The 27,638-nt window shown below is 41.8% G+C and overlaps 1 protein-coding gene across 1 annotated transcript in view; it reads left to right on the top strand.

The window, feature by feature from the left end:
- The window catches only part of tnrc6a (trinucleotide repeat containing adaptor 6A), a 42,504-nt gene that overhangs the window by 2,345 nt on the left and 12,521 nt on the right, over positions 1 to 27,638 (top strand). The window contains exons 3-12 of the mRNA XM_088333914.1: positions 13,205 to 13,486; positions 13,935 to 13,982; positions 18,423 to 20,429; positions 20,518 to 20,683; positions 20,780 to 21,246; positions 21,522 to 21,653; positions 21,761 to 21,922; positions 26,341 to 26,529; positions 26,626 to 26,789; positions 26,930 to 27,007. Of these exons, the coding sequence (XP_088190040.1) occupies positions 13,937 to 13,982; positions 18,423 to 20,429; positions 20,518 to 20,683; positions 20,780 to 21,246; positions 21,522 to 21,653; positions 21,761 to 21,922; positions 26,341 to 26,529; positions 26,626 to 26,789; positions 26,930 to 27,007 (3,411 nt within the window). The 5' untranslated portion in view covers positions 13,205 to 13,486; positions 13,935 to 13,936. The remainder of the gene's footprint in view (positions 1 to 13,204; positions 13,487 to 13,934; positions 13,983 to 18,422; positions 20,430 to 20,517; positions 20,684 to 20,779; positions 21,247 to 21,521; positions 21,654 to 21,760; positions 21,923 to 26,340; positions 26,530 to 26,625; positions 26,790 to 26,929; positions 27,008 to 27,638) is intronic.

Genomic DNA, 27,638 nt, shown 5'->3' with positions numbered 1-27,638 from the left:
CACAACTCTGCAAGCAAAGTCTAACAAAAGTAACAGGCATGTATGTCAGGCATAGTCTGGCATAACCCTCAAACTCTTTTATCACAAAATATATGCTTATAAAATGTACAATGCAATTCGTCTAATCCATATTGTCATGAATGTTTCTTGAACTTTACCGAGGCTGTTCTTGTCGAAGTATCACCGGTCTACTGTCATCATACGCAAGAACTGCTTTGCAAGTTTTTATTGGCCGTATCCAAGCTAAAATGCGCTCGAACTTTAAAAGTTTTACAGGGATGTGATTTTTCCGACTATAGTTGGAATTCCGACTTTTTCACTTGCGTAGCAAACAACTCCGACTGTCTCATTCTTTCCTTTATTGCTCGGGCGCACCCTGGTGGCCGTTAGAAAAATTTCATAAATTGGCCACATCGTTGCACAAGCTGCAGGGTCTGAACTACATTTGAACTGACCTTGCAGTATTTACAAAAAAAAATCAGGTATGTGGGCAAATTGTTTTGTTATTTAAATCTTCTAAAGATGTTAAATTATTAATTTAAGCATGGTTTTGGACAAGTAAATTGCTTAAAACCCAAGAGCTTTGGGGGTGCATCGCCCCCCAGTGCCCCACCACTAGGCTCTGCCCTGGGCCCCCGAACCCCCGGGTAGGTTTCAGACTTTTTCTCCTCACCTCAATCACATCCCTGGTTTTAGTATGCGCAAGTGATAGTGACGCCACCATTTCTGTGTTTTAACCGCTCCAGATAGAGGTGCTATTCTGCATGCTCGATTCTCAACAGAAATTACAAAGCCATGAAAAAGAATTGCTCCCCCTTCCTGAATTCTGTGTTTTTGCATCTCAATCACAAAGATTTCAGAAATCAAACCAATTCTAATGTACAGAGACAACCCAAGGATAAAACAGAGTTCAGTTTTGAAATTTTGATTCAATTTATTAATGCAATAAATACATTTACCGTATTTTCCGCACTATAAGGCGCACCTAAAAGCCTTTATTTTTTTTAAAAGCTGACCATGCGCCTTATAGTACAGTGCGCCTTATATATGGATCAATATTAAGTCGCAAAGTCTTGCAACTAAGGCAAGCAGCCGCCGACTAGATTTTCCCCCAAAGGCGAAGTCCGCGGTGTATGCTGGGATTTATATACACCGGCGTTTCATTTCCTAACTAATGTGTCAATCATCATTTGAATCAGTCACTATTGGCTAAAGTTATTCAGCGGTAAAGGGGGCGGATCCTTTTTATCATTTACAGGCTTGCATAGGCTAAAGGGGCGAAACAAAGCCTGCAATTGGCCGAAAAAGATCAATGTGAATCTCACATGTTGGGTTTCACTACGGCATAGAGAAAACATTTTTTACTATTCGGTATTTGTAAATATTTTACTCTCCTAGATTAACTACACTCACGGTTGTAAGAAGACCATGGTTACGTATAATTATTAATGATGGCTGCAAGAGATCTTAGGTGAGCTATGCGGGTTTATATTTTCCCGGTATCTTGTTTTAGAACGATCTTGATGTTTCTGTGATGAGTCTATTTTTAAACTAAATTCAATTCAAAGTGTTTATTGTCATATGCACAGTAAAGAACCCCGTTTCCCTGCAAAATAAAATTCTTACTTTGCTGTCCACACGGTTGCCAGCAAAAAATACAATGGAAACTAAGAAATGATATTTGGAATGATGCATTTGAGTGATTGGTGACATCGTACAGACACTGTTTCCGTACATGTCTGAGAGACGTATTTGCTTCTTTGCAAGCTTTCGGAATGTTAAGGGGCTAATGAGTTTGACTGAACTATCCGACTGTTTTGTCGACGTTCCCATTGTAGCGCCTTATAATCCGGTGAGCCTTATGTATGGAAAAATATAGGACCAAAAACAATTTTCTTGGGGGTGCGCCCTATAACCCGGTGCGCCTTATAGTGCGGAAAATACGGTAGATCTATGTGAAAAAGTTCTCCCCCCCTGTTAAATCACAAAGTAACTGATTAACCGCAGTTTTGTTAAAGCTCAGTTCAATTCCACGAGCCACACCCAAAATGGATTGCCACTACCTGTGTTGGATCAGAAAATCATATAAACTGAATCTGTGAGACAAAATGAAGTAGGCTACAAAATCTCAACACAATTGACATGCCACAATCCCAATGAATTGCATGAAAAGTGATTGAAATCTATCAGTCCGTAAAAGGTCACTAAACCATTTCCTAGGCTGTAGAGCAGTAGCGAGCCGCTGTCTGAGCCATTGTCCACAAATAGAGAAAACTGGGAACAGTGGCAAATGTTCCGGGGAGTGGTCGACCAACTAAGGTTACTCCAAGAGTGTGACGAATGTCTATCTAGGTTGCAAAAGAACCTTGAAATACCCCCAAAGAACAGCAGGCCCCGCTGGCCTCAGTTTTAAGGTCAGTGTACTTGACTCCACTATAAGAACTACTTGACGAGCAATTCAGTCGTCTTCTTGACATATTCATAAATCGTCCTGTCTGCCTGACTTGAGTTCACACGATCTGTACCACTGTATTATTAGAAGAGTATCCCTATACACCGGTGCTGATCAAAAAGCTTATAAAAGTCTTGATGCACACCAGTTCTTCGTAGCTGGTACGTGTTACTGGGCTTGATTTGGCCCAAAAATTCACCACTGGCGTAAAACGCCCCTCTCGCGCGAACGTGAATATAACTTAGTATCTAACATTTTGGTGGAATGTAACAGAACAGTAAAGCACAGGGCATTTGCCCCTATATATACATCACTGTTGAGCATGTTGAAGATATTTACCTTGGCGAAATTACATTTTCAACTTTGTTGATAATTTGGCTGTTCATTTCGGCGTTACAAATTTTATGGTAGAGCACATACTAGTTCTCAAGACGTGATATTTGGAAGATTAGCGGTTTAATCCCTGTGTATTCACAAATAAAGCAGCACATTTATGTAGTAAAAATAGCAGAGGTAAGACACTAACGTAGCTAGTTAGCACTAGCTCAACTGTGATATTGACTCTTTGACATGACCCGTACCTGCTTAACATAAAGTTGCTCGGAAATACATCAAACATGCCTTGTAAATAATTTTCGCTGCAAATCCTAGAATGCTTGAATGCTGCCAGCCTGCCAGTGTTGTGCCTCGCTCCGTTTGACTGGAGATAAACATTGCTGTCCTCTGCTTCATCAAAAGGCATACAATGCTAAATCGGGCTTAGAAACTTGCCCACCACGCTGGAATTCATCACTATTGTAAAAAAAAAAGTAGTGGATATATTTTTCTGTCGTGGTATTTGGTATTCTTAGTTTTTTAAACTCAACTGCCAATTCAACTGCTGTGCGCTTCAGTCTTTTTTGCCGCCAGCCATGGTTTCCATTCTTCCAAAGCAGGCAGCGTGTGTCACATCTGCAAGAGTGCGTTGTTGTGAAGCTCGATGTTTCCTTTTTTAAAACAACATTTTGGCTGCATTTGAGGCTCTCAGTTAGAAACTCGAGGCCTGTTATGTGCACAAGGAGAGTGTCCGTGTGTGTGGACAGTAGATGGACAGCTGACGCTTATGCAAGCACATGCAGTTCCGTTTGAATTGAATTGGAGGGTCTGGTTTGGCTTCGTTCGCATTGTGCTGAGTAAGCTTTGCTGTTTTAAATCGTTCAATGAGAAGGCAGCGTTCCTGATGTTTTGTGTTTGAAGAGCTGTTTGTGTTGTGTTCATTGTCTCTGTCCAATTTGTCTACATACAGCACACAAAGAAGCTCAAAAGAGCAGCTAGCCTATTACCTGCCTGTGCAACTTTCCAAAAAGGGATGTTTTCATTCTCAAAGTTTCCCTGCTAGACCTCATCACTTGTTTGTTGAGAAAAATGCTCTAGTGGGGGGTTTTGGTCAATTTCGGATTTTAGTTCAAAGGCCTTGGCAATAAAACAATAACGATGATTATCAACGTATACTCTTTGCCAAAAAACTGAATAAAACGTTCAAAGTTGATAATTTTAAAAAGTTATTACACCATCCGAACATTGGAGAAACTAGGGTTTTAATGCGATTAAAAACGTAAGTTTTTGACCAACATTCAGAAGAAGGTGACTAGGACTAGCCAATCATTTTGCAGGAATGGCAGCTCTCACGGTGAAATCAATAGGACTACAACACAGGCAAAATGAGGGATAAAGACGAAAGACCCCTAGCAGACACACTCAAAGCATTCTGGAAGAGTTGTGAACCGGAGAGCTCTGTCATCTTGAGTGTTTTGGAGGTATTTTTGGTCAGTTAAGAGTAGGGATCGACCAATATGCGTTTTTCACGGCTGATACCAATTATTGGTATTAAGAGGAGTTCGATAACCGATATTTGGAACCAATATTCATTAGCTGTAAAAACTTGAATTGGCGTAAAAAAATAGAATTCCAACACAACTAACATAATTAATCTTTCACTGAAACTCTAAATGTAAATTGAATGCCACCATCTTGTCATTTAATTTCACCATCTGTAGAATAGACAGTTCTGGTCTCTTTTAAAAGGTAACACTCTGAGGTTTGGTCCCAAACTGAAATAATCACTGCAAGCGCTACTAATATTGAGTAATCAGTGTTGGAACATGCATTATTTATTATTCTAGCCCGATTTTTTTTGTTAACAAATGCCTGCAAGAGAGTGTAGCACTGGACATCTTAGCTTGCAAAAAGGTGACACAATAGCTTGAAGCCTTACCTAGTACATTATCAAATTTGATCACAATCTGAAAAACGATACAATTTTACACTACACATTTTTTTAGGTGTTTCCAAAAGTGGCCGGTTCACAGTTCAACTTTGCATTTGTGTATTTTACTTTGGCCAATTTTAGAATATTATAAGAGTTGTAAATGTTTGACTTATTTTCCAGGAATCCTCAATGATTGTGCACATTAGCTTAGAAGAGTGGTGCGTAAGAATCATGATTGGCTTTGCACACGTTTACTTTCAGCTCTGATCTGAAAACACACCGTAGGTAGGTAGTGTCTCAGCTACAACTTGAGACTTAATAATCGGCCTGTCGATTAGCATAAAATACGGTTACTGATATCTGTGAAATTGCCAAGTATCAATAATCGGCCGACCTTTACTTGAGCGGGATTTTTTTTTTTTTAATAATAAAAGGAAAAGAAAAAAAGCAGCCTCGTACACTGCAAATTTTGCCGACCACATTGCAAACAAGAAGGGCAACACGACACTTATTCCACCATTTAAAACAGTATAAACCGCTAGAATACGCCCAAAGGAAAACGATTTAATCTTAAACAAGTGCTAGCGGATGTTTAGCAAGCACCGGTCCAGTGAGAAACAAACTGCTACCTAGCCTGGGGCTACTTTGTAGTTCTTTCACTTCCTCTTTGTGGGCCGCTATTCCTACGAAAAACTGGTTCTCTTCTTCGCTTCCTTAATCTTGGTCTGGATTTTGCATTTTCATTGCATTAGCGCCCCCATTTAGGGCTTTTAAAGTATATGAGAGGGAGAGGAAACTACTTGCAGGAAAAGGACCATAGGGCCATAAATCCACCTGGGGTAGCCTGCTTTGATGAAAAGCCTCATTTCATGGTACGGGTTCTTGACATTTGAGCTAAATGTTGTCATGATTGCAAGATTTTACTGTTATTTAACGGTCATGTTTTCAAAATTCGACTGTTCGATAGTAAAAGTGGTTAAGCAGTGAAGTAGGCTTAAGTGTAATCACGAAAAAGTAAAAAAAAAATCACTAGTCAACATACGTGATGTTTTTTTGGTTTTTTTTAAAGAAAAAGGCTTAATTATTTTTTTTGATTACAATTGTAAAATCAATTAAAGTGTCAATAAAGCAACAACAAAATACGAGAACATATACTATAATTTCCGGACTATAGAGCGCACCTGATAATAAGCCGAACCCACCACATTTTAAGAGGATAACCGCTTTTGTACTTACACAAGCCGCACCTGTATATAAGACGCATGCGCCCACATTAAAACATGCAACACAATCACATAATTAACCCAAACCCGACTTTGAGTCCCGCGATTGTAACTGAATATAGAATACACAGTCCAAATACTACAGCCGGCAAAATGAACGGAAAATGATACCGGTACTTAAAGTTTGATACAGACCTGCAGAGTCTGGGTCCCGTTGAAAATAATCCAAGGGAAAATAATGTATATTTCCAATGGTAAGGGTTGGAAAAATATATCCACTGTTGTCAGCCGCAACAACAAACACGTCTCACCTTTACTCCACTTCCCGTCAGCCCGCGTTTGCGCCGCCCCTTCATTCTTATTCGCCCGTGGAAAACATATCAGAATAAGTCTCTAAAATAAATACATTACAAGATTATACAGTTGCAAATGCATATTATACATGGTTACACATATTTACAAAGAAAGACGGTACACCGAGAGAGTTTTCAAAGCTTTAATAATATAACTTTCAACCCAAACTGTGCTTGTGAAGGGTATCAAAATGCTACTAGCAACACGCTCGCAACACAGTAAACGGATCTGTTAAGGAAAACATCTCGTACATGTAGAAACTACGGTAAACCGTCCCCATCTTTCTCCTTACAACTGACGTCGTCAAAGTCGTCTTCCTCCAGTTTGGGAAAGAGACTTTGCCATGTAGACGTCGCCCAACGCTCCCTTAATCAAAAACACGCTAGCAACACAAGCAAAGTAGTTTACGTGCAGTAGCTCTGTTTCCCCTCTTAATCGGACTGCTCGATTGCGTTTAGCTTGAAAGCTGCGTCATGTGCCTTTCTTTTTGCAATTTGCATGATGAGGATATGTCTACGCTAATTTAATTTGTGCACAAGCTAAGAAGTTGCAGTCTTCCTCGGCGCATTTATTCCACCGGTCTAAATCTTACCTTTTGTACTCAAGCGCCGCTGGCGGCTGTTAGAAAAATTACATAAATTGGCCGCATCACTGAATAAGCCACAGGGTTGAACGTTTGGGGAAAAAAGTAGCGGCTTATAGTCAGGAATTTACAGTAGTTTGCTGCTAAATTAGAGGGCTAGTATTGTTTTCTTATATTGAAAAACTGACCAAAGCAACATTTGTATTTAATCTTAGCAAAGGAACTACTTGGTAGTCTACAAAAACATTATATTATGTTGTGTGTGCGCTGAGCTAAATAATGGCTTGCCAATTTGCAGTTGTGGATAGGTTTTATGTTTTCTTCGTTTTCATTCTAGTGCCTTCACCCAAAGCCTGCACAGGAAATTTCAAGATGCAGCATTGCGAATTATTATTACTAGGAAGGAAAATTCTGGGAAAGGGCAAAATTTGGGTTCCTGGATCAATTACCAGAAATTATTTACTTTTGTGGAAGCAAATGGGTAATCTTGGTAAAGGGTTTGTTTTGAGTTGGAATATCCTGCTCGAAGTAGCAATGTATGGACAACGTCATCAAAGAAAATGCAGAAATGACAATAGTTAACGAAATACTCAAAGACTTTTATGTCACTCACCAAATTAAAATAAAGTGGAGCAGTTCGTGGAGTGTCCTTTGCTGTGTTGTCATTTGAGTTTACTCCTTTTTGAGTCTTTTCAAGAAGTTATTTGCCAGAAACATAAACACTCTCATTACCTACTGTAATTTTTTTTAATTGTGGTCAAGTTTTAGCAGCATCAATTAGATTTAGGGTTGAGAAAGAATCCCTTGGGTACCCAATGATTTGATTATGATATTGTTTATGAAACCTCGATCTAAGCATTTTTTCAATATTTCTTCCTCTCACCAAAATGTAAACATGTATTTTTTAACAACTTAAAACACAAAGCAATAATTAAATTAATTTCCCCAACAGTTTATGCATGTTTCCATAGTGCAGTGTTTGGCACATCTGCTTAACACGTGCGTAAGGTCCCTGGTTCGAGACGGGGTGGAAACAAGGCTGTACTTGCCCATTGGAAATGGTTTTAAATGTTGAGTTTCACCTTTTAAAATGCTTTGTGTATCATAGAATGAAACTGAGGCGTGTTAATACCTTTGCAAAAACGGCTTAATGATATTTTTATTACCTTTTTAATCCAGGCGCATACCATTAGTATCCAATTACCGGTGTTACATTGATGATAAATGTTTCAGTTGCGAGAGACTTTACGCATCACATGCTTTTGAGGGAGATAGTAGTGGCTTTTAAGAGGGCATCCATTACTTCTATTTTAGAACTAAACGCGAGATGAAAACAGGTTCTGATCTGGACACACCGTAGGCGAAATCTAGGGTCATGAGACTTGTGCAAGTATGATCACCAGTTGAACAGCTTTTGCTTGAACAGCACATGACAGAGAAGGGGCTCCTTTTCTCCATCAACATAACAATGATACAAACTATCCAGGTAAATACCCTCTTGGTAGGATTTTTGGTGCTCCTTGTGGGTAGTGTTGAGTTAACTGTATTAATTTGTTTGCCAGTTTAATAAAAAAAAACTTGTGAGAAGCAATTTGAAAGGTCCAATTTCTTCATCCGGGATATTACGCTTACTCTTAAATCAACCAACTAAAATGATTCTTGTTTAACCGGGGACATTTCAATTATATTTTCTGTCCCTTTGGCAGAAATGCAGTAGTTGCATCCATCTTATATTAAGTCTATGCTTTTGGTAAGGCACAGATGAGTGTAAACATTAATGACACAGCAATTGAGCACACTATTTGAGCAAGGGTAATAAAAACATTTTTGTTTGTGATGGACATTAATGAAATCACCTTTTAATGTCAAACGTTAAATGCGGAAAATAGGTGTTTGCCTAATGACATTGCTCCTGCTCCACCAATTCCAATCTGAATCGTGAACGCCTTCTATTCAGGTTTTTTCGTTTGTCACGAGGCATTTAAACAATATATTTAGATTGGTCCAAAAAGCCAAATTGTGATCCAAGGACTACTCTCCGAAAAACTGTAAACTTACCCATTGCAGAAGGCCAACTGCTTACCCCCAGTACAGTTGCAAGGCTGCTGGAGCCCATCCCAGCTGTCATTGGGCAGGGGACACCCTCAACTGGTTGCCAGCCAGTCAAAGGGCACACAGAGACTTCTACTCAAATCGCTCGTTCACGCCTAGGGACAATTTAAACCGGCCAATTAACCTGACATTAATGTTTTTGGGATGTGAGAGGAAACCTGCGCAGGCATGGGGAGAACATACAAACTCCACACAGGAAGGCTGGTAGCTGGATTTGATCACATGGCCTCAGAACTGTGCTGCAGATGCGCTAAAAACTCTGCTGCCGTGCCGCCCCTGACACATTGAATAAAGTTGAATAATTTTCTTTTAGGTGCAATCTCTGGATGTTTCTTTAATTGGTTTTTGTGGACCTGTTGGTTGAACTGGCAATATTTGTTTAAAGTGAGAAATCTGTCTTTGAATGTTGCATTTCTCCACACTTTTTTAACTGATAATTGAGATTAAAAATCGTGCTCAATGTGTATAAGCATCTTTGACTCAACAGCTTTGCTTGCAATGGAGCGCAAGATATGTGATAAATAGCACTGTCAACTGTTCAAAAATTTCCACACATTTAAAACAGAACAAAGACCATATTTAGTGAGAAGATATTTTTGGAATGTTATTCTGTTCATCAGTCTAGTGACGTTGCCTTTTGGGCGGGTTTTTAAATGGATGCACTGTGTGCGTCACAACTGTAGATTTTGACGTTAATATTTTATCGTAAGAAGTTGAATGCGTTTGTTTGTGATAATGGCAGCCGATGTTTTCTAAGGGATCGGACCAAACCAAAAATGAAGGGATAGACCTATAAATTTTGGATGCATGTTTATCACTTGTTTTTTTTTCCTATCAATATAACTTTTGCTTTTCATTACTATCTGGATCTCGGAATAGATAGATAATTAAACACATTTCCAACATCAGCTATCCTAAACTTGAGCTATTCCACCAGCCTGCTTGCCCTGTTCTGTTTAGTACTTCTTGATTTTTATCCCAACGCCTCTGACTCGTTTTCCGTGTCAGCTGTAGTTGTCAGGGGTGTGGCCAATTGTCAGCCCATTCATAAACAGATGCTCTCTGTACTGGTGTGTGTTTTCTCCTAGGAGATTCCTATCGTGATGTGGTGTTCTTGAACCCACAACCATCTGCTGAAGCACTTGATGGTTGGAAAGGAGTGAGGCCCTTTTGTATGGGTGGCAGTATTTATTAAATCAAATGTCTGTCATTGCTTATAATGGATTAATGTGTGGTTTAGTTTTTCCTCATACCTCATCAGCCACACCGCTTATCCTCAGTAGGGTCGCGGGGGTGCTGGAGCCCATCCCAGCAATCATCGGGCAGTGGGCAGGGGACACCCTGAACTGGTTGCCAGCCAATCACAGGGCACACGGGGACAGACAACTCACTCGCTCATTTACACCTAGGGACAATTTGGACCGGCCAATTCACCTGAAATGCATGTTTTTGGAACGTGGGAGGAAACCGGAGTGCCCGGAAAACCCACGGAAGCACGGGGAGAACATACAAACTCCGCACAGGAAGTCTGGAGCTGGATTTGAACCCACGACAGGTTCCCATGACATGAACTGTGCCGCACAAGCGCTAACCACTGCGCTGCCGTGCTGCCCCGTTTAGTTTTTCACTTTGCATTATTAAAGATGTTTCAGTAAAATGGTTGTCTTTAAGCCCTGAAAACAAACGTTTTCAAAATTATTCACAAAGCACATTGAGTTGCATTTGGTAAAGTTAAAAGTGCTATCTCAATTAAAAAATGATGACTTGGATAAACGGTGGTCATGTATAACCCAAACCAACAAATTGGGTGATCCTTGGAGGAATCTGCTTATTTTGCTGGTAGTGGCTAACTTTTGGTCAATAGGAAGTATTGTAAGTTGTACATGCCTTGCCAATAAGTGCTTGCATTTAGGATATTCGCAAATGTCAATCACACGGAAACTCCCAGAAGGTCACACCGTGGATGGAAAAAAAGGATAGATCAATGTCATGTTCTATTTGTGTGGTTTTGTTTTTAGGATTTAACTAAATTTAAACTATTAGTTAGAAGAAGAAAAAACAATGCCGTTCCCTTGGTGGTGGTGTCGGTTACATTCCAATTACATCAACCTTAAAAATACCGAAGCTCTTTATCACTCCACATTCCAATTCTGACACCCCCCTTTTTTCCTACTTTGAATTTTTATCTATTCCACTTCTATTGCTTTTGCTCTTGTGTAAATATTAATAAACAATTAGAATGATATGTATGTGTGTCAAAAGTTTTTCATGGATTCAGTGAAATAGATTAATAGATTAATAGATTAATTAAACCACACATGACCCCCCCTCCCGTGTTGATGTTTTGTTTTTAATTGAATGATAACTTTTATTTCGAGCATTAAAATAAAAACAGGACAAAAACAATGAGTCAACAACAAAATAATGTCACATAACATGTTCAAAAAGGGGTAGTCAGAAGCAGATGCTTATTTTCCCTACCCCTTTATCTTCCCTATTAAAAACATTTTACAAATCCTCCTTTCCTCTTATGTCTAATATAACAAAATCTCATGGATATACTTATTACATAGGTCAGATATCAATAATTATAATAATTACAATGATCACATTTTATTCACAATTCAAATATTATGAATACTCTTTATTCAGGTGTATGTCAATATTTAATTGTCCATGCTTAATAAATTTATGTGTAGCACATACAACTATTTGGTCCCTGAAATTCTCAAAAAGGAAATTTTACCCATTATGATTGTTATTCTGGTAGTGGAAAACAAAAGTTGTTCCTTAATCTTAAGCCTTGATTGCATAAGTGTTGTCAAAAATTACCCAATTGGTTGTTATTCTTCAAAATCTTCACAAATAAAAAAAAAAGTTGTAATTGTCACATTGTATGTATTCCTCAGAAAACATTTTTATGACATGCCATAAGTATTTTAATTTTTCCGCCATTCATGGAAGAGTATTTACTGGTACATTATGCATCTAAGGGTTAATCCTAATGTGGATTTTCCAAAGCTCCCACTCACCAAGAAAATGTTCCATCATAATTGTTAAAGAAGTATGAGTACCGTAAATTACGGACTATAGAGCGCACCTGATTATAAGTCGCACCCACCACATTTTAAGAGGAAAACCGATTTTGTACTTACACAAGCCGCACCTGTATATAAGCCGCATGCGCCCACATTAAAAAAAATGTAACACAAACACAAAATGAACCCAAACCCGACTTTTAAGTCCCGCGATTGAAGCTGTATGTCCTTCATAAAAGTACACAGTCCAAAAATCACAGCCGGCAAAATGAACGGAAAATGATACTGGTACTTAAGGTTTGATGCAGACCTGCAGAGTCCGGGTCCCGTTGAAAGTAATCAAAGGAAAAAAAGTCTATATTTCCAAAGGTAAGGGTGGGAAAAATGTATATCCACTACTGTTCGCTGCGTCCACAAACAAGTCTCGCCTTTACCCCACTTTCCGTCACCCCGCGTTTGTTTCGCCCATTCTTTTTTATTCGCCCGTGCAAAACATATCAGAATAAATGTCTGAAATAAATACATTACAAAAATATACAATTGCAAATACATATTATACATGGTTACACATATTTACAAAGAAAGACGGTACACCGAGAGAGTTTTTAAAGCTTTAATAATAATAATAATAATAATAACTTTCATCCCAAACGGTGCCTGTGACAGGGCAGTTAATGGTAGCAACACGCTCGCAACACAGTAAACGGGTCTGTTAAAAAAACATACCGTACTTGTAAAAATCACGGTAAACCGTCCTCATCTTCCTCCTTAGAACTGAAGCCATCAGTCATCTTCCTCAGTGTCGGAAATAAACTTTGTCATATAGACGTCGTCCCACGCTCCCTTATTCCAAAACATGCTAGCAACACGCTCGCTCCTTCTTTATCAGACTGCTCGATTGCTTTTAGCTTGAAAGCTGCGGCATGTGCCTTTTTGCATTTTGCATGATGAGGGTATGTTTACGCTAATTTATTTTCTGCACAAGCCAGGAAGTTGCAGTCTTCCTCGGCGCATGTATTCCACTGGTCTATATCTTACCTTTTGTACTCGAGCGCTGCTGGCGGCCGTTAGAAAAATTACATAAATTGGCCGCATCACTGAATAAGCCGCAGGGTTGAATGTTTGGGGGGAAAAGTAGCGGCTTATAGTCCGTATTTTACAGTAGTCTATTTTTTTTCTTCTGTTTATCCACAGTGCTTAAAGAAGTCCTGAACCCTGACAGACTCCACTTTTCCAAATAGACACACCAACATACATTCAGTGTTCATCAAGTCCTCAGCAATGCCGAGGGGGCGTGATCAACCAGCTGCCTACTCTGAACAACGCGGCCTTTTCACCCGAGGCCCTTAAGGCTGTACCTTCTAAAGTCCCCCAGCTCCTTCGTCAACCTGGGAACCAGAGAAAACCACTTCTCCTGTCATCCCAGTGAGGCCTTCAACCCCATTCTTGGGTTACAGGCGCCTGCCGCCCTCACAGGTAATCTTGAGCGAACAGTGGGTTTAAGTACTCTGTTCGGCTATAAATGACTCAATTCTCAAACAGCCTTATTTCATTGTAATGGGGTGTTAGGGGCTCGTTCTTTCAAACTGCACACGTACATCACTTTGTTACCTGAAAAATACGTGTTTTTTTTTGGGGGGGGGTATAAATTGTGTTTTAAATTATATTTTAAAAATATATATATAATCTTATTTCCATACAGAATTTTAGCAAGGCTACTCTGTGTCAAACATTGATACTGACATAACTAAAATCAACCAGATTTTTGGGTAAATCTGCCAAAGAATGCGCTTCGCTTCTGTCTTTGCGCTCTTCTATCATTTGTATCTTGTTCTGTCACTCTTTATGATTCATATTTCATTTTTTGTCATCTGATAAAGATCTGTTTGGCAGCCTTCCCTCTCTCACCCTTTCTCTCTTTCAGACATGGCTCCCATTCGGGATCCCGTCAGCCATTCCCCTAATCAAACAGGTGACAACACAATCTCTTTCCTCTTCTAAATTCACCTTTTCTGCAGTGTGTAGTATTGACCTCTTGCCTCTCAGTTCAACCTGAACTTGACTGTGAATTAAATTCTCATGGGACATTGGAGAAAGTGGTTGTGATTAAGAGATTATACTGTAATTGGAACTAGCCTGGGCCTTATATCAGTTTTGTTTTTGAATCATTTGAGTTTTTTTTATTACAGATGATTTAATAAGTAATACATGGAAATTTATCCTTCTGTTGCAGAATTCGTTTTGCAAACATTCTTCTGTAGCTAGACACAGATGGAATTTTATAGTATATCCTACAGAAGCTGGCCTGGATTTGGCGCACATTCACACCCGGCCGTGTTGTTAGCATTAGCGGCTTGTATCGCAGACACTCAACATTCGTTTTAAGCAGAAAGCAGAAGAAAATGCGGAATCAGACACTCGGCCAAGTAGGCTGGTTGAGTGTGAATAGTCTTTCAAGAAATACTTACATTTATACTTACAAAAAAATTTGCAAAATGGCGGCGCCCTGTACGGCTGCGGCTGCATCTGCTCCCAACAGTTTCTCACATTTTGGTCAAAAACCCCAGTCTTCGACTCAGTTTTTGAGGGCGAACAAAGACAATTCTAACTGTAGATTAATATACGATCGCAGTTTTTTGCTGGATATGCGAACATCCAGAAATCCAACGCTCATTTCTACGATCACTCTGGAGTGTTTACTTAGCCTCGGAGTGCTACGTCAACAAGACCCAGCGGCCTACAAAGCAGCGAAGAAAAGTGGAAAGAGGAAGCGCTGTGACCGGGGGAGGAAACGAGGTTGTCGGGCCGGGCTAACGGCTAGGCTGAAGGCTAAACCCTTCAAAACGCCTCTCCCATCCATTTTCCTCTCCAACGTTCGCTCCCTGGACAACAAAATGGACCATTTACAAGTGGAACTTACATCGAACCGCGAGATGACGAACTGTTGCGCTTTAATTCTGACGGAGACATGGCTAAACTCATCTATCCCGGATGACGCTGTTAGCATTGTGGGGCTAACTGCTTTCCGCGCTGATAGAAGCGGCGAGCTCACCGGTAAGAGCAGGGGTGGCGGACTATGCATTTATACCAACAACAACTGGTGTAGAAATGCTAAGATAATCTCAAATCACTGCTCACGAAACATTGAACTTTTGACGGTGATCTGCAGACCCTACTACCTACCGAGGGAGTTTAGTGCTACCATCATTACTGCCGTGTACGTGCCACCCAGCGCTAATACTAAGGAGGCAATGGACGTTCTCTACCGAACTGTGAGTGAACTGCAGCATGCTTACACCGAGTGCATTTTCATTGCGGCGGGGGACTTTAACCAGGCCAACATGAAAACAGTTCTCCCGCATTTCCACCAGCATGTCAACTTTGCTACAAGAGGTAGGAACACATTAGACTTGGCATACACAAATATCAGAGGAGCATACAGAGCAGCCCCCCGCCCCCACCTTGGCTCATCAGATCACCTTTCTGTTATGCTAATTCCTGCATACAAGCCCCTGCTGACCAGAGAAAAACCTACAGTGAAGCAGGTGAGGGTGTGGACTGAGGGGGCAATGGAGGCACTACAGGACTGCTTTGAATGCCAAATTGGGACATGTTTAAATCGGCTGCCACTTACAACAACAAAATAAATATAGATGAGTACGCCATGTCTGTGTCAGCCTACATCAGTAAATGCGCAGAAGACGTCAGCAATACCAAAACCATCTGCACCCGTGCCAATCAGAAGCCCTGGATGACTGCTGAGATACGCAAACTGCTAAAGGTACGGAACCTTGCCTTTAAATCTGGTGACGAGGAGGCGCTGAGATCAGCGAGGGCTAACCTGAACCGTGCTATAAGACTAGCAAAGCGATCGCACAGTCAAAAAATCCAGGACCGTTTCCTCACCACAACCAACACCAGGTATATGTAGAAAGGCATTCAGGCCATCACCAGATACAAGCCAACCACCGCCCCAGTGCAGGACTCTAGCATGGACTTTCTGAATGACCTCAACAACTTCTTTGGGAGGTTCGAGGCACAAAATGGCACCCCTGCAGCGAAAGCGGTTCCAAATCAGGACAAAAGAGCGCTCCACCTGGACTCAACTGACGTGAGGAAGACCCTGAGAAGGGTCAACACACGGAAGGCTCCAGGCCCGGACAACATTCCAGGGCGGGTCCTTGGGGAGTGCGCCGATCAGCTGGCTTGTGTACTAACAGACATTTTCAACACCTCGCTAGACCAAGCCACAGTACCATCATGCTTCAAGATTGCCACTATCATCCCAGTGCCAAAGAAACCCCAGATCTTATCATTCAACGATTACCGGCCCGTTGCACTGACTCCCATCATAATGAAGTGCTTTGAGAGACTGGTTAAAGAGCACATCACCTCCAGTCTCCCCTCCTCACTCGACCCCTTTCAGTTCGCCTACCGGACAAACCGCTCCACCGGGGATGCCATCTCCTCTGCGCTTCACCTGAGCCTGACACACCTAGAGGAGAAGAACACCCATGTGCGGATGCTGTTCCTGGACTTGAGTTCAGCATTCAACACCATCATCCCACAACACCTGGTAGACAAAATGAGACTCTTGGGTTTCAACACCCCCCTGCGGAACTGGCTGCTGGACTTCCTCACTGACAGACCCCAGTCAGTGCGGATTGGTCAGAACATCTCCGATGTCATCAACCTCAGCACGGGCTCCCCCCAAGGCTGTGTCCTGAGCCCCTTGCTGTTCACCCTGATGACACACGACTGCGTCCCTAGGTCCGCCACAAACCACATCGTGAAGTTTGCGGACGACACAACAGTGGTGGGCCTCATCAGGGACGACAACGACCTGGCCTACAGAGAGGAGGTGGAGCAGTTGGTGGGCTGGTGCAGGGACAACAGCCTGGTCCTGAATGTTGACAAAACTAAAGAGATCATTGTCGACTTCAGAAAAAAACAGCCCAACCATGCCCCACTTTTCATCAACAACAAGGCTGTGGAGGTTGTCAGCAGCATCAAGTTCCTAGGGGTGCACATCACAAACAAACTCACCTGGTCCGTGAACACTGCATCACTGGTTAAGAGGGCACAGCAGCGCCTGTACTTCCTGCAAAGGATGAGGAGAGCCCACCTGCCCCCACCCTCCCTCATCACATTCTACAGGGGCACGACAGAGAGTATCCTGACCAGCTGTATCTCTGTGTGGTGTGGAGGCTGCAGCGCTACTGACTGGGGTAGTGTGAGGAGGGTGACGAGGACAGCAGAGAAAATCATCGGGACTTCTCTTCCCTCCATTCAGGACATTGGCCAGAAGCGCTGCCTATCCCAAGCTAAGAACATTATCAGGGACCCCTCTCACCCGCATCATGGACTGTTCACTCTGCTAGCCTCTGGGAAGAGGTACTGCAGTGTGCGGTGCAGGACCACCAGGTTCCACAATAGTCTTGTCCCCCTGGCCATTAGACTGTTAAATGGTCACTCAAACACATAGTAAATCTAAACTGCTGCTAATCTGTACATCTGTGGGTTTTGTTTGACTTTTTGCACTACTGGCAGTTCTTTATAGCTAGCCACTCCTTGCACATCTGTTTCTCTGCGCTATTGTACTTACAGCTTTATTGTTACAGTGTTATTGTTCTGTTTACCTGACTTGTTTACCTGACTGCCCATTTTGCACATCTGGTTAGCTACTCCTCTTGCACTATTTGCACTACTGTAAAATTCTATACATAGCCATAATTATTTAGTATATTATTAGCACTCAATACTACAACTCAATACAACATTTTATTTATATCTGTACATTCAAGGAAACTGTGCGGGTCAGATGTATCGACATTTCGTTCTGTATACACGTGTACCAGAATGACAATAAAGTAGATCTGAATCTGAATTTTAAATTTAGTCTTGTTAAATTTGTTAACTTTGCCAATTTACTCCCACTCCTCTGCCTGCCCATTTTCTTTTCAATGTTGGCGCTTTGCTTGATTACTAATTACAGTTATAGGGTTCCTGCGGATCCTTGAACTCTAAAAGGCTTTTAATTCACTATTCTAAAAACAAGGCCTATATTAGCATTAAATGTCTTGAATCAAATTTTCGAAAGTTTTAAAAATGTTAAGATTTTTTTTTTATCTACTTGGTCTAAAATTTGGATTTCAAAGGGCATTAAAAGGTTTTAGAGTCTTGAATTTAACTTTCCTTAAACTGAGCTAGTACATATTTCTATAATTGGAAAGGACGAGTCAATACATTGACATGTTATTTTTTTTATCCATCCTTTTTTTTTTTTTTATCCTAAAGCATTTTTACAAGTGACTTGTCACCAGAACAAAGACACTCTACTATTGTACATTGAACACAGGATAGAATTTTTACTTCAATGTGCATAACTCTTGGTTTTTGTTCTTCCTTCAAGGCCTGGAACACCCTGGCTTGGACTCGCAATATGAACCCTCTCCCTGGTCTTCTGGGTCTCCCTGCAGTGGCAACGGCAACAGCAACTGGGAAAAGGTCTTAGTGGACGGAAGCAGCGATAATACCAACAAACCTTCCTCAACTAGTTCTTCTGTCTGGGCCCCTTCATCGTCTTCTTTCTCTTGTTCCTCTTCCTCCTCCGGCTGTGGGTCAGGGTCAGACCCGGAGTTGGCGTCAGAATGCATGGATGCAGATTCGAGCCCGTCGACACTCTCTGAGAATAACTTCACTTCAATTGCTGTAACAGCTGGGATGATGTCAGGAAATGCTTCTTCCCCTGAGTCTTCAATATTTACCCCTTCCTCTGACATGATGGTTGGCATTACTTTGAACGGAGACAGCAATGGCAACAGTCGTCAGGTTAATAGTGGTGGAGTTGGAACAACCTGTTGTGCAAAAATTGGAAATGGCATCATAACTGGACACCCACACTACTCTGTGGTGGGGTCCGGCAGTATTGGTAGCAATAACATGGGTAACAATAACAAGCTTGTTAATAACTGCAGCGGTTGGGGCACTCATTCAGGCACCTCCATGATGGCTTCCAGCGAAAGCGCCGCTTGCATAAACGGAGGATTGACTCCTACTACCATACCCCCAAATGCCAACCATGGTGCCTGGCCGCAAAATTCGACCCTGAGCCCTCTGTCCCAGGGCCAACGGCCTCTACAGCCTCAGGGGATTAATTCAAAATCGGGCGTTGCCCTCCAACAGGGCCCCCTGCTCGGATGGGGGGGCTTAGCTCCGGAAAATATCAGTATGATGGCAAACGTTGAGGTGAATAATGGTACATCAAGCATCAATGTGTTAGGAAGCAGCAACAGTGGAAATGGTGGCCCCCATTCCGCCAACCTTAACACCGAATCCAATGGACCAAATAACACTATGACGATGAAAACTACTACTACTTATACTAATACTACTACTAACACAACAATGACCTCTATTCAACCAAACTCTATGGGCTCATCTCAACTGAGCGGAGAATGTACCTGGGGCTCAGTTGGGGGAGCTGGGAATGGTAGTTCACTGCTCAATGGTAACACTTCATCTGCTCCCCAGGGCCCCCATGTAGAGATGTGTCTCCCTGGAACCTTTGGTACGTCTTGGGATTCATCCACATACTCTGGAGATAAGGGTCCCCCAAAATCAGACACTGTGAACCCACAATCCCCTGCCTTAATGCCGGCTGGGAATTCCCAACTGCCCTCTACTGCTGCTGTAAAGAGTAATAGTAACCACCCTAACACTGGGGTTTCACGTTGGGATCAGGGGCCTTCAGGTAACCCAAATGTGAGTCAAAGCAACCAACCCTGGAGTGCCAGTACAAATCAAATCCCAGGCACCACAGGACAAATGCCTGGGACTGAAAACCAAACTACAGTGAGCTCTTCTTTAGGGGTACCTCGCCCATGGGGAAGCAGTACATCTTCCTCCACATTTAACAAGCACTCAAATGGAGAGTGGGGCTCAACCCATGCTAACAACCATTCGGATATTGAAAGTCATAAAGGAGTCGCTGCTAACAATGGTTGGAAGAGCCTCGAGGATGATGCCATGGGCATAGGAGCTGCAGGGCCGGCCAACACAAGCCCGGCAGGTGTATCAGGAGGCTGGAGCCACTCTGGGGGAAGTGAGGGAAGCGTAGAGAGCTCTGGCGGCCAATCCAGCTCAGACCGAGAGATTTTCCTGTCGAAAGGTGGGATTCGAAGAAAAGTCAACAATCCGTCAATGTTCATATCATTTCCGAGTAAAACTGATGTAGACCCAAGGGTTCTGTCCAATACTGGATGGGGGCAAACACCCATACGCCAGAATACTGCTTGGGATATTAGTTCTACCAACAAGCAACAAATGGCTCTCAGGGGAGAGGAAAGGAAACATCGACCTAGTTGGGTAACCCCAACACCATCACATATGGGGCCTACACAGTCCTCTGGGAGTGCAGGTATGTATGAGAATAACTTTCATTTTAAAGCGGAAAATCTTGGACGTAGAATGATATAAATTGAACCAGTTCCTTCCTAAATTAACAGGATGGGGTGTGGTGCCTGGTAATGTGGGAACAGATACCGGAAGATCTGATTGGACAGAGCCAAGATCTGTCTCTGGGTGGGAAAACAAAGGCCCTGCAGGTGGCTCTGGGTGGGATGGTGGATCGAGTTATAAAGGGAGTAGCGGTAACATCAGCAAAGATGACAGGTGAATGAGACATTTTTCTACAGTTGTAATTTATGTTCATCTTGTTTGCTAAATCTCATTGGCTAATATATTTCATCTTTTTAAATTTTGTTTCAGGTCCAATACATGGACTAATGTACCCAAACAACAGCAGGGTTGGGGCTCCAGCAGAGGAAATGAGGATGATGGCTGGAATACCACTGTAGATGGTTCAAGATCTATGTCAAACAACCACTGGGAAAATCCCCACAAAAGTGCGGGTTCAGTGAGCTGGGACAGCGACAGTGACCGATCGGGTTCTGGATGTTGGAGTGAGCCAGGGCGGACCAATACTAGTAGCAGTAACACCTGGGGAGGAAGTGGAGGGTCAAATACACCAGACCAGAATACTCCGAACTCGGGCTCCAACTGGGGCGACTCCAAACCCAGCCATCTCGAGAAGAGCCAGGGTTGGGGTGAGCCTGTCAAAAACAACCAGGGTTCCCAAAACTGGGGTGACTCCAGCTCGAAATCGGCCTATACTTCCAACGAGTGGGGTAAAGTTCCAGAGTCTAACATGTCAAGAGCCAATAACAAGCCTACAGGTAAATGAATGTTCATGCGTTGCAATGATACATTTCCAAATTTCTTTGTTCTTTTAAACAAATTAGGACTTGATTCGGTGAATGACATTACTATGCAATGGTAATTAATTCGCAGTGCTAGCGTGGGCTACTTTGTGTATTGTCTGTCAAGGAGCCACTTCCAGCTTCTATGTTGTGCTATTGCTAACTCGTCCTTTATTAGTCACCTACGTACTTTTTATTCAAAACTACAAGGTATCACAGATTCATATCATGAATGTATTTGGTTTTGTTAGGGTGGTTGGGAGGTCCCATGCCCTCAGTGGGTCAAAAAGATGAAGCTTCAACTGGCTGGCAGGAACCTTCTCCAGAATCTGTTCGTCGACGAATGGACATTGATGATGGAACTGCAGCTTGGGGCGATCCAGGTAAGGCACACACGTGCATGTTTCATTCATGTAAGTGTTCTTTTGACAATCATCTAAATAATAGATTTTGACTTTGAACTGTAATATGATCCATTTTGTAACAATAGGGAAATACCACAGTGGGGCTGTCAACCTGTGGAACAAAACTGGCCAGTCGGATCAGGACAGCATGGGCCCATCTTCTCAACATCAGTCTCACCAATCGCATAGTTCGACACATCATTCTCAGCAGATGCTGCCTCGCGGTCAAGACAAAGATGGTAGTTCAGGTAAGTTCGATAAATACTGCATTTTACAAACCACCTGGGTCAACACAATATTGAATTATTTACTTTGGCAAAATGACTTCTTATGAATGTTTTTGTCCCGATTATTGTAGTATGAAATGGTGTAATTTCGCCAAAGTATTTTTTTTTTCTCTTAAGTGGTTTCAATACAAAGTGCAAGTTTCACTGTTCTATTACCTTTCCTAAAAATAGATTTTAAATCATTTTAGTTGTAATTACCCGATTAATGTGCACTTTCTTACATAATTCCAAGTTCTTGCCATTGCCTGAAAGAACTGTTAGTTTTTGCTTTTTGCTTAAAATGCATTAAGTGTAGATTAGATCATTTAATTTCATTTACCATATTTTCACGCACTCTTTTTTTTTTTTTTTTTTTTTAAGGGCGCATTCTTCTTGGCTCGAATGATTTTTTTTTTTTCGTCTGCTCGTATGGCGCATTGGCCTATTAGATGCGAGTCACATGCGACCGTCTTTAATACAGCATTAAGTGTGCGTATTAAAAACCAAAAAAGCACTGGGAACAAAACTGAGTTTGATTGGGGTTCATTAAGTATTTATCACAAAGTAAAACAACAAAATTGTTTAAACAAATACATAGTATGGTATTTACATTTTTACACAAAGTCCTCAACTCTTCATCCTCCGTCTCGGACATAAAAAGCTGCGCCCAAGCTTAATTTTCAGTCACTTTCCGTGCCTTTTGGCCCTTCGGGAATTATGCCTGCTTTTGAAAATGATGGAACGACAGTCTGAGCAGAAACGCCACCCCTTGCGTTTACAATCCATTCACAAATTGTGGTGTAACCCGCCCGGCGCTTCCTCCTACCCTTCAGTCATCCATCGCTCCCACGCCGCACCCTTAGCGGTCGGTGTGTGCCTAAAGTGTCTCCATACTGAGAATTGTCACCCCTCGCGAGAGTTGTGTAGAGTTGGTCCAGACCTACAAATGCCTGGGTGTGCAGCTGGACAATAGACTGGACTGCCAACACAGAAGCTCTGTGCAGGAAAGGACAAAGCTAACCATACTTCCTCAGAAGGTGGGCGTCCTTCAACATCTGCAAAAAGCTAACTGTTGTGGCGAGCGCCCTCTTCTATGCGGCAGTGTGTTGGGAGGCAGCACTACGAAGGAGGATGCCTCTCGTCTGAATAAACTGGTGAAGAAGGCAGGCTCTGTTGTGAGCACAGAGCTGGAAAGCCTGACAACTGTGGCTGAAGACAGGCACTGAACAAGCTGCTGTCAATCGTGGACAATTCTTTACATCCATTACACAGTATCATCTCCAGGCAGAGGAGCAGCTTCAGTGACAGACTGCCGTCGCTGTCTTGTTCCGCGGACAGACTGTGGAGATCATTTGTCCCACATGCCATGAGGCTCTTTAACTCCAACCGGGGGAGTAAAAGACCACATTAAACCCTAACCTTACATTTGCAGATTTGGCTTTTTTTATTACAGTGTCTATTTTTTGGAACATTATTTAAATGTTCTTTATTCTTTATGTTATCTTGGGCATTTTGGGATCTTATTTAATTTTTAACATGAGGATACTGCTGGAAATGTGACTTTCCCTTACATGATGACTAAAGTATCTATCTAGCGTGCACGGGATCTGTTAATTCAAGTCGAATACAATGTATTCATGTGTCATGTCTCGTTTGATGACCAGAAATCAGAAACTTTTGTCTACTGTTTTATCTGTTCATAATTTGACATATCAGCGTTAAAAGCTTTATAGCATACCATATACAATTTTTAATACCAGTGATATTGGAAAGAAAAGGCACAATAAAGATGCTTGTTTTTTCACATCAGCTGTCAGATGGGCACGCATAGTTGCAAATCAAGAGCGAAGGGGCGACTTGAAAAAAAACCCACCTGGTCTTCCAAACATCCCATAGCCATTCTTTCATCATGCCTTCGTCCATCCGGCCCTTTTCATTGCTTGTTTGTATACGATGGGGGCAACGCCCGCGATTCAAACGATAACGGCGACGCCCACAGTTCATTTTCGCAGGGAATCCCACACTACTGTACTCAGTCACGTCCGCCAAAAAAAGTGCCCTGTGTGATGGGGCTCACCTAACATTTTGAATGAAATCTGAGACGTGTGTGTGCGCCTTATGGGCGTGAAAGTACATTATAGGGAAATACAGAAATTGGGTGGATAAAATGGTAAAATAAAGCTGGTACTGTATGTTGGCTCAAGTGTTGTGTATGCACTGTTAATGATGAAAATGTTAAAACATATTCCTTTTGAATAATCATGCTTGAAATTGACTAATGGTATTTTAGGTATATTCTATTCTATTAAAATTGACATGCAAACAATTACCGTAAATTCCGGACTATAGAGCACACCTGATTATAAGCCGCACCCATCACATTTTAAGGGGAAAACCGATTGTGTCCGTACACAAGCCGCACCTGTATATAAGCTGCATGCACCCACATAAAACAAACACGAGATTAATCCAAGCCAAACTTCAAGTCCTGCGATTGAAACTAAATGTCCTTCATTGAAGCACAGTCAAAATCACAGCTGCCAAAATGAACTCAAAATGATATAGGTACTTAAAATTTGTTGCAGACCTGCAGATTCTGTGTGCCCGTTGATAGTAATCCAAGGAAAAAAAGTGTATATTTCCAAAGGTAAGGGTGGGAAAAATATATATCCATTATTGTCCGCCTCGTCCACAAAAACTCACCTTTACCGGTCCCCACTTTCCCATCAGCGTTGGCGTTTGCTCCGCCCCTCTTTTTTGATTTGCTCGTGCAGAATAAGTGTCTCAAATAAATACATTACAGAAATATACAGTTGCAAATACATATTACACATATTTACAAAGAAAGACAGTACATCGAGAGTTTTCAAAGCTTTAATAATAATATAACTTTCATCCTAAACCGTGCCTTTGGGAGGTAGCCTCACGCTACTAAAAAGACGCTCGCATCCCTACAAGTTAGTCTGTGAAGAAAATAAAACTCGCAATTGTAAGAATCACGGCAGGCCATCCGCTTCTTCCTCCTTGTTAATGACATCTAAGTTGTCTTTCTCTATATCGGAAAGAAACATTATCATGATGACGTCGTCCCACGCTCCCTTACTTCAACACACCCCAGCAATATGCCCGTTTGCTTTCAAATAGTGGCTGCGTCATGAGCCTTATTTTGTGCAATTTGCACGATGAGTGTATGTTTACGCTCATAGCTTGTGATCTTCCTCGGCACATATATTCCACCGGTCCAAATCTTACCTCTCATACTTGAGCGCCGCTGGCGGCCAGTTAGAAAAATTACATAAATTGGCCGCATTTCTGAATAAGCCGCAGGGTTGAAAATTTCGGGGGGAAAATAGCAGCTTATAGTCCGAAATTTATGGTAGATTTGTTGAAGGTTACATGTACTGGGAAAGCCTGGAGGGGAGCAAACCCCTACAGCCAGTGTCTTTGCAGCAAACTTGATGTGAATGTGTCTGAGTCATCCCTTAGGAATGCTAAGAGCATCATTGAATCCCTTGACCACCCTCCTACCCCCACCACTTCCCTCTTTTATTAGGCTCTCTTCCGCCTTTTCTCCTCTGCTTGCCAATTGCTTTTGCAATAGAGACTCCAGACTTTTAAGGTTGAGAGGCATGCAGTTGACAGGTCAGCTTGTGCGCAAATTAAAATGGTCTGTGCGAAAAGCTGGGAGCATAAAGGGGAAGGGCCTATTTGGGTTTAGCTGGGATTCTGCTGTTTGAGCTAACAGGAACAGCAAAGGGGATAAAAAAGATTGGCCTCCTCGGCAGCAATGATGATGAGTAAAAATGTATATGGTTTTAGATGGGGCAGTTCATAATAAGAGTTTTATTTAAAAAATGAATACTATTTTACTATGTACAAACATGAGTGCCTTGGGCATCTTGAAACGTTTGAACTGCAGTTTTTAATCTTTGTGTGCTTGTATGCTTTTGCTGCGGTTCTGTTTTTATAGCTTTCTTAGAGTCTGAGTATCTGTCTTTACATGGATCTCTCGGGGCCTTAATTTGTGGCAGTTTACGTGATCTGTTCACTCTTGCATATGAGAAACTGGAGTCTCTCTCTATGACCTGGCCTATTTTTACAAAGATGTGTCCTTGGACTCTACCCAAATGTGAAAGGAGAGGCTACCACAGTTTGCAAGTCAACTGTAACACAAACTCTCATAAATAAAGAGCACCAGCCTCACATATGACGGCAAAAGTTGGCTCTAGTGACCGTTGGGTCAGCAGTGATATTCTGATGCTTGTTTTGGGGATCAGAATGTTTAATGGGGGTTTTTATAAGGACCACTTTGGGGTTGGCACTTTTGCAGCCTTGTGTTAATGTTTTTCAGCTACCGATGTATTATCTTTGTAAAAGGCATTTTAAATCTTTTTCTTTAGGTTGGGGAGAGCCTTACTCCCAAAAACAAGAGTCTTCAACCTGGGATGAAACCTCATCTGCTCCACCTATAACAGTGGACAATGGGACATCCGCCTGGGGCAAACCAGTGGACACCCGCTCCAGCTGGAATGAACCTCCACGGGATAATAGAGAGCCTGCTTCTAGTTGGGGCGGTCGTCATAAATCTGGTTTGTGTAGCAAATTTTCTGGTAATTGTGTCAAAATGCTGTTTTTAAGTTGAATATTCATATATTTTTTGGGGGGGGGTTCCTTTTGCATTCTAGGCCTGGGTTCCAAACCAATGGACACATGGCGCGGTGATGACTCAATGGATAACAGTTGGGACCAGGAAGAAGAAATAGAGATCGGGATGTGGACTAACAACCAACAAGACAACAGATCACAGGACCAAAACACCTGGAATTACAAGCATAAGGGATCATGCAAGGTACAATTGTTCTTTGACCCCTCAACTTGGATTCAATAAATAATTTGAATAGTCAATTGTATGCCGTGCAGGTATTGCTACAATTTCTGTTACCAATTTAACTTCTGTCTTGTTTAACGCGAATTGTTTTTGATTTTTAGATAAACAAACCAGTCAACAAATCAGATGAGCCTTGGATTAAGCCTTTCATGAACCAGTTCAACAACATGAGCTTTTCTGTAAGTGTTCTCCACTCTAGCGGTGAGCTGAATTAACTGCAATCATCTGTTATGTGAAAACAAAAACACAATGTCTTCAATTGCTTGTTGGGCTTTGGTAATTTGCATTAGACAAGAAACGTGATCAAATCAACACAGAATTTCTTTTGCAAAAACCGAGTTGGGCCCTGAGAGTTGAAGCAATAACGAAAGTTGTTCATCTTGCTCAATCTGGAGGCACAGGTGATTTCTCAGTTTGAACACTGGGTAGCATCTATGTAACATTGTACGGGACTCACAAGTATGAGGCTAGGTTCATACTACAGAGTTTAATTCAGTTATTTTTGGGGTGAAATTATATATTTTGTAAGATAGTTCACATTTCAAACAAAATGTGACTTGTTTGCGATCTTGTGTCTCCTCAGTGAACACAAGTGTTTCCGCATGCGCAAAGGAGAACACGTGATGTCACACACAATGCGCCTATTGTTTGCAGAATTACTCATGGATGCTAGAAGCATGGCATAATAATTTGAGAGTTGTTAAGCTGCCTGAACTGAACCTAGTTTTCCCTTCAAATATTAATTAAATCCAAAACCTCCATTGCTTTCCCTATTTTCGTCCGCCATGGTTGTTTATTTCTACGCTCTTT

Source organism: Urocampus carinirostris, chromosome 1, assembly GCF_059441175.1.
Source record: "Urocampus carinirostris isolate Australia breed hairy pipefish chromosome 1, RoL_Ucar_1.0, whole genome shotgun sequence".
Lineage (NCBI taxonomy): Eukaryota > Metazoa > Chordata > Actinopteri > Syngnathiformes > Syngnathidae > Urocampus > Urocampus carinirostris.
Note: the sequence above shows the minus strand (reverse complement) of the source record. Positions and strands in the feature narration are given on the sequence as shown.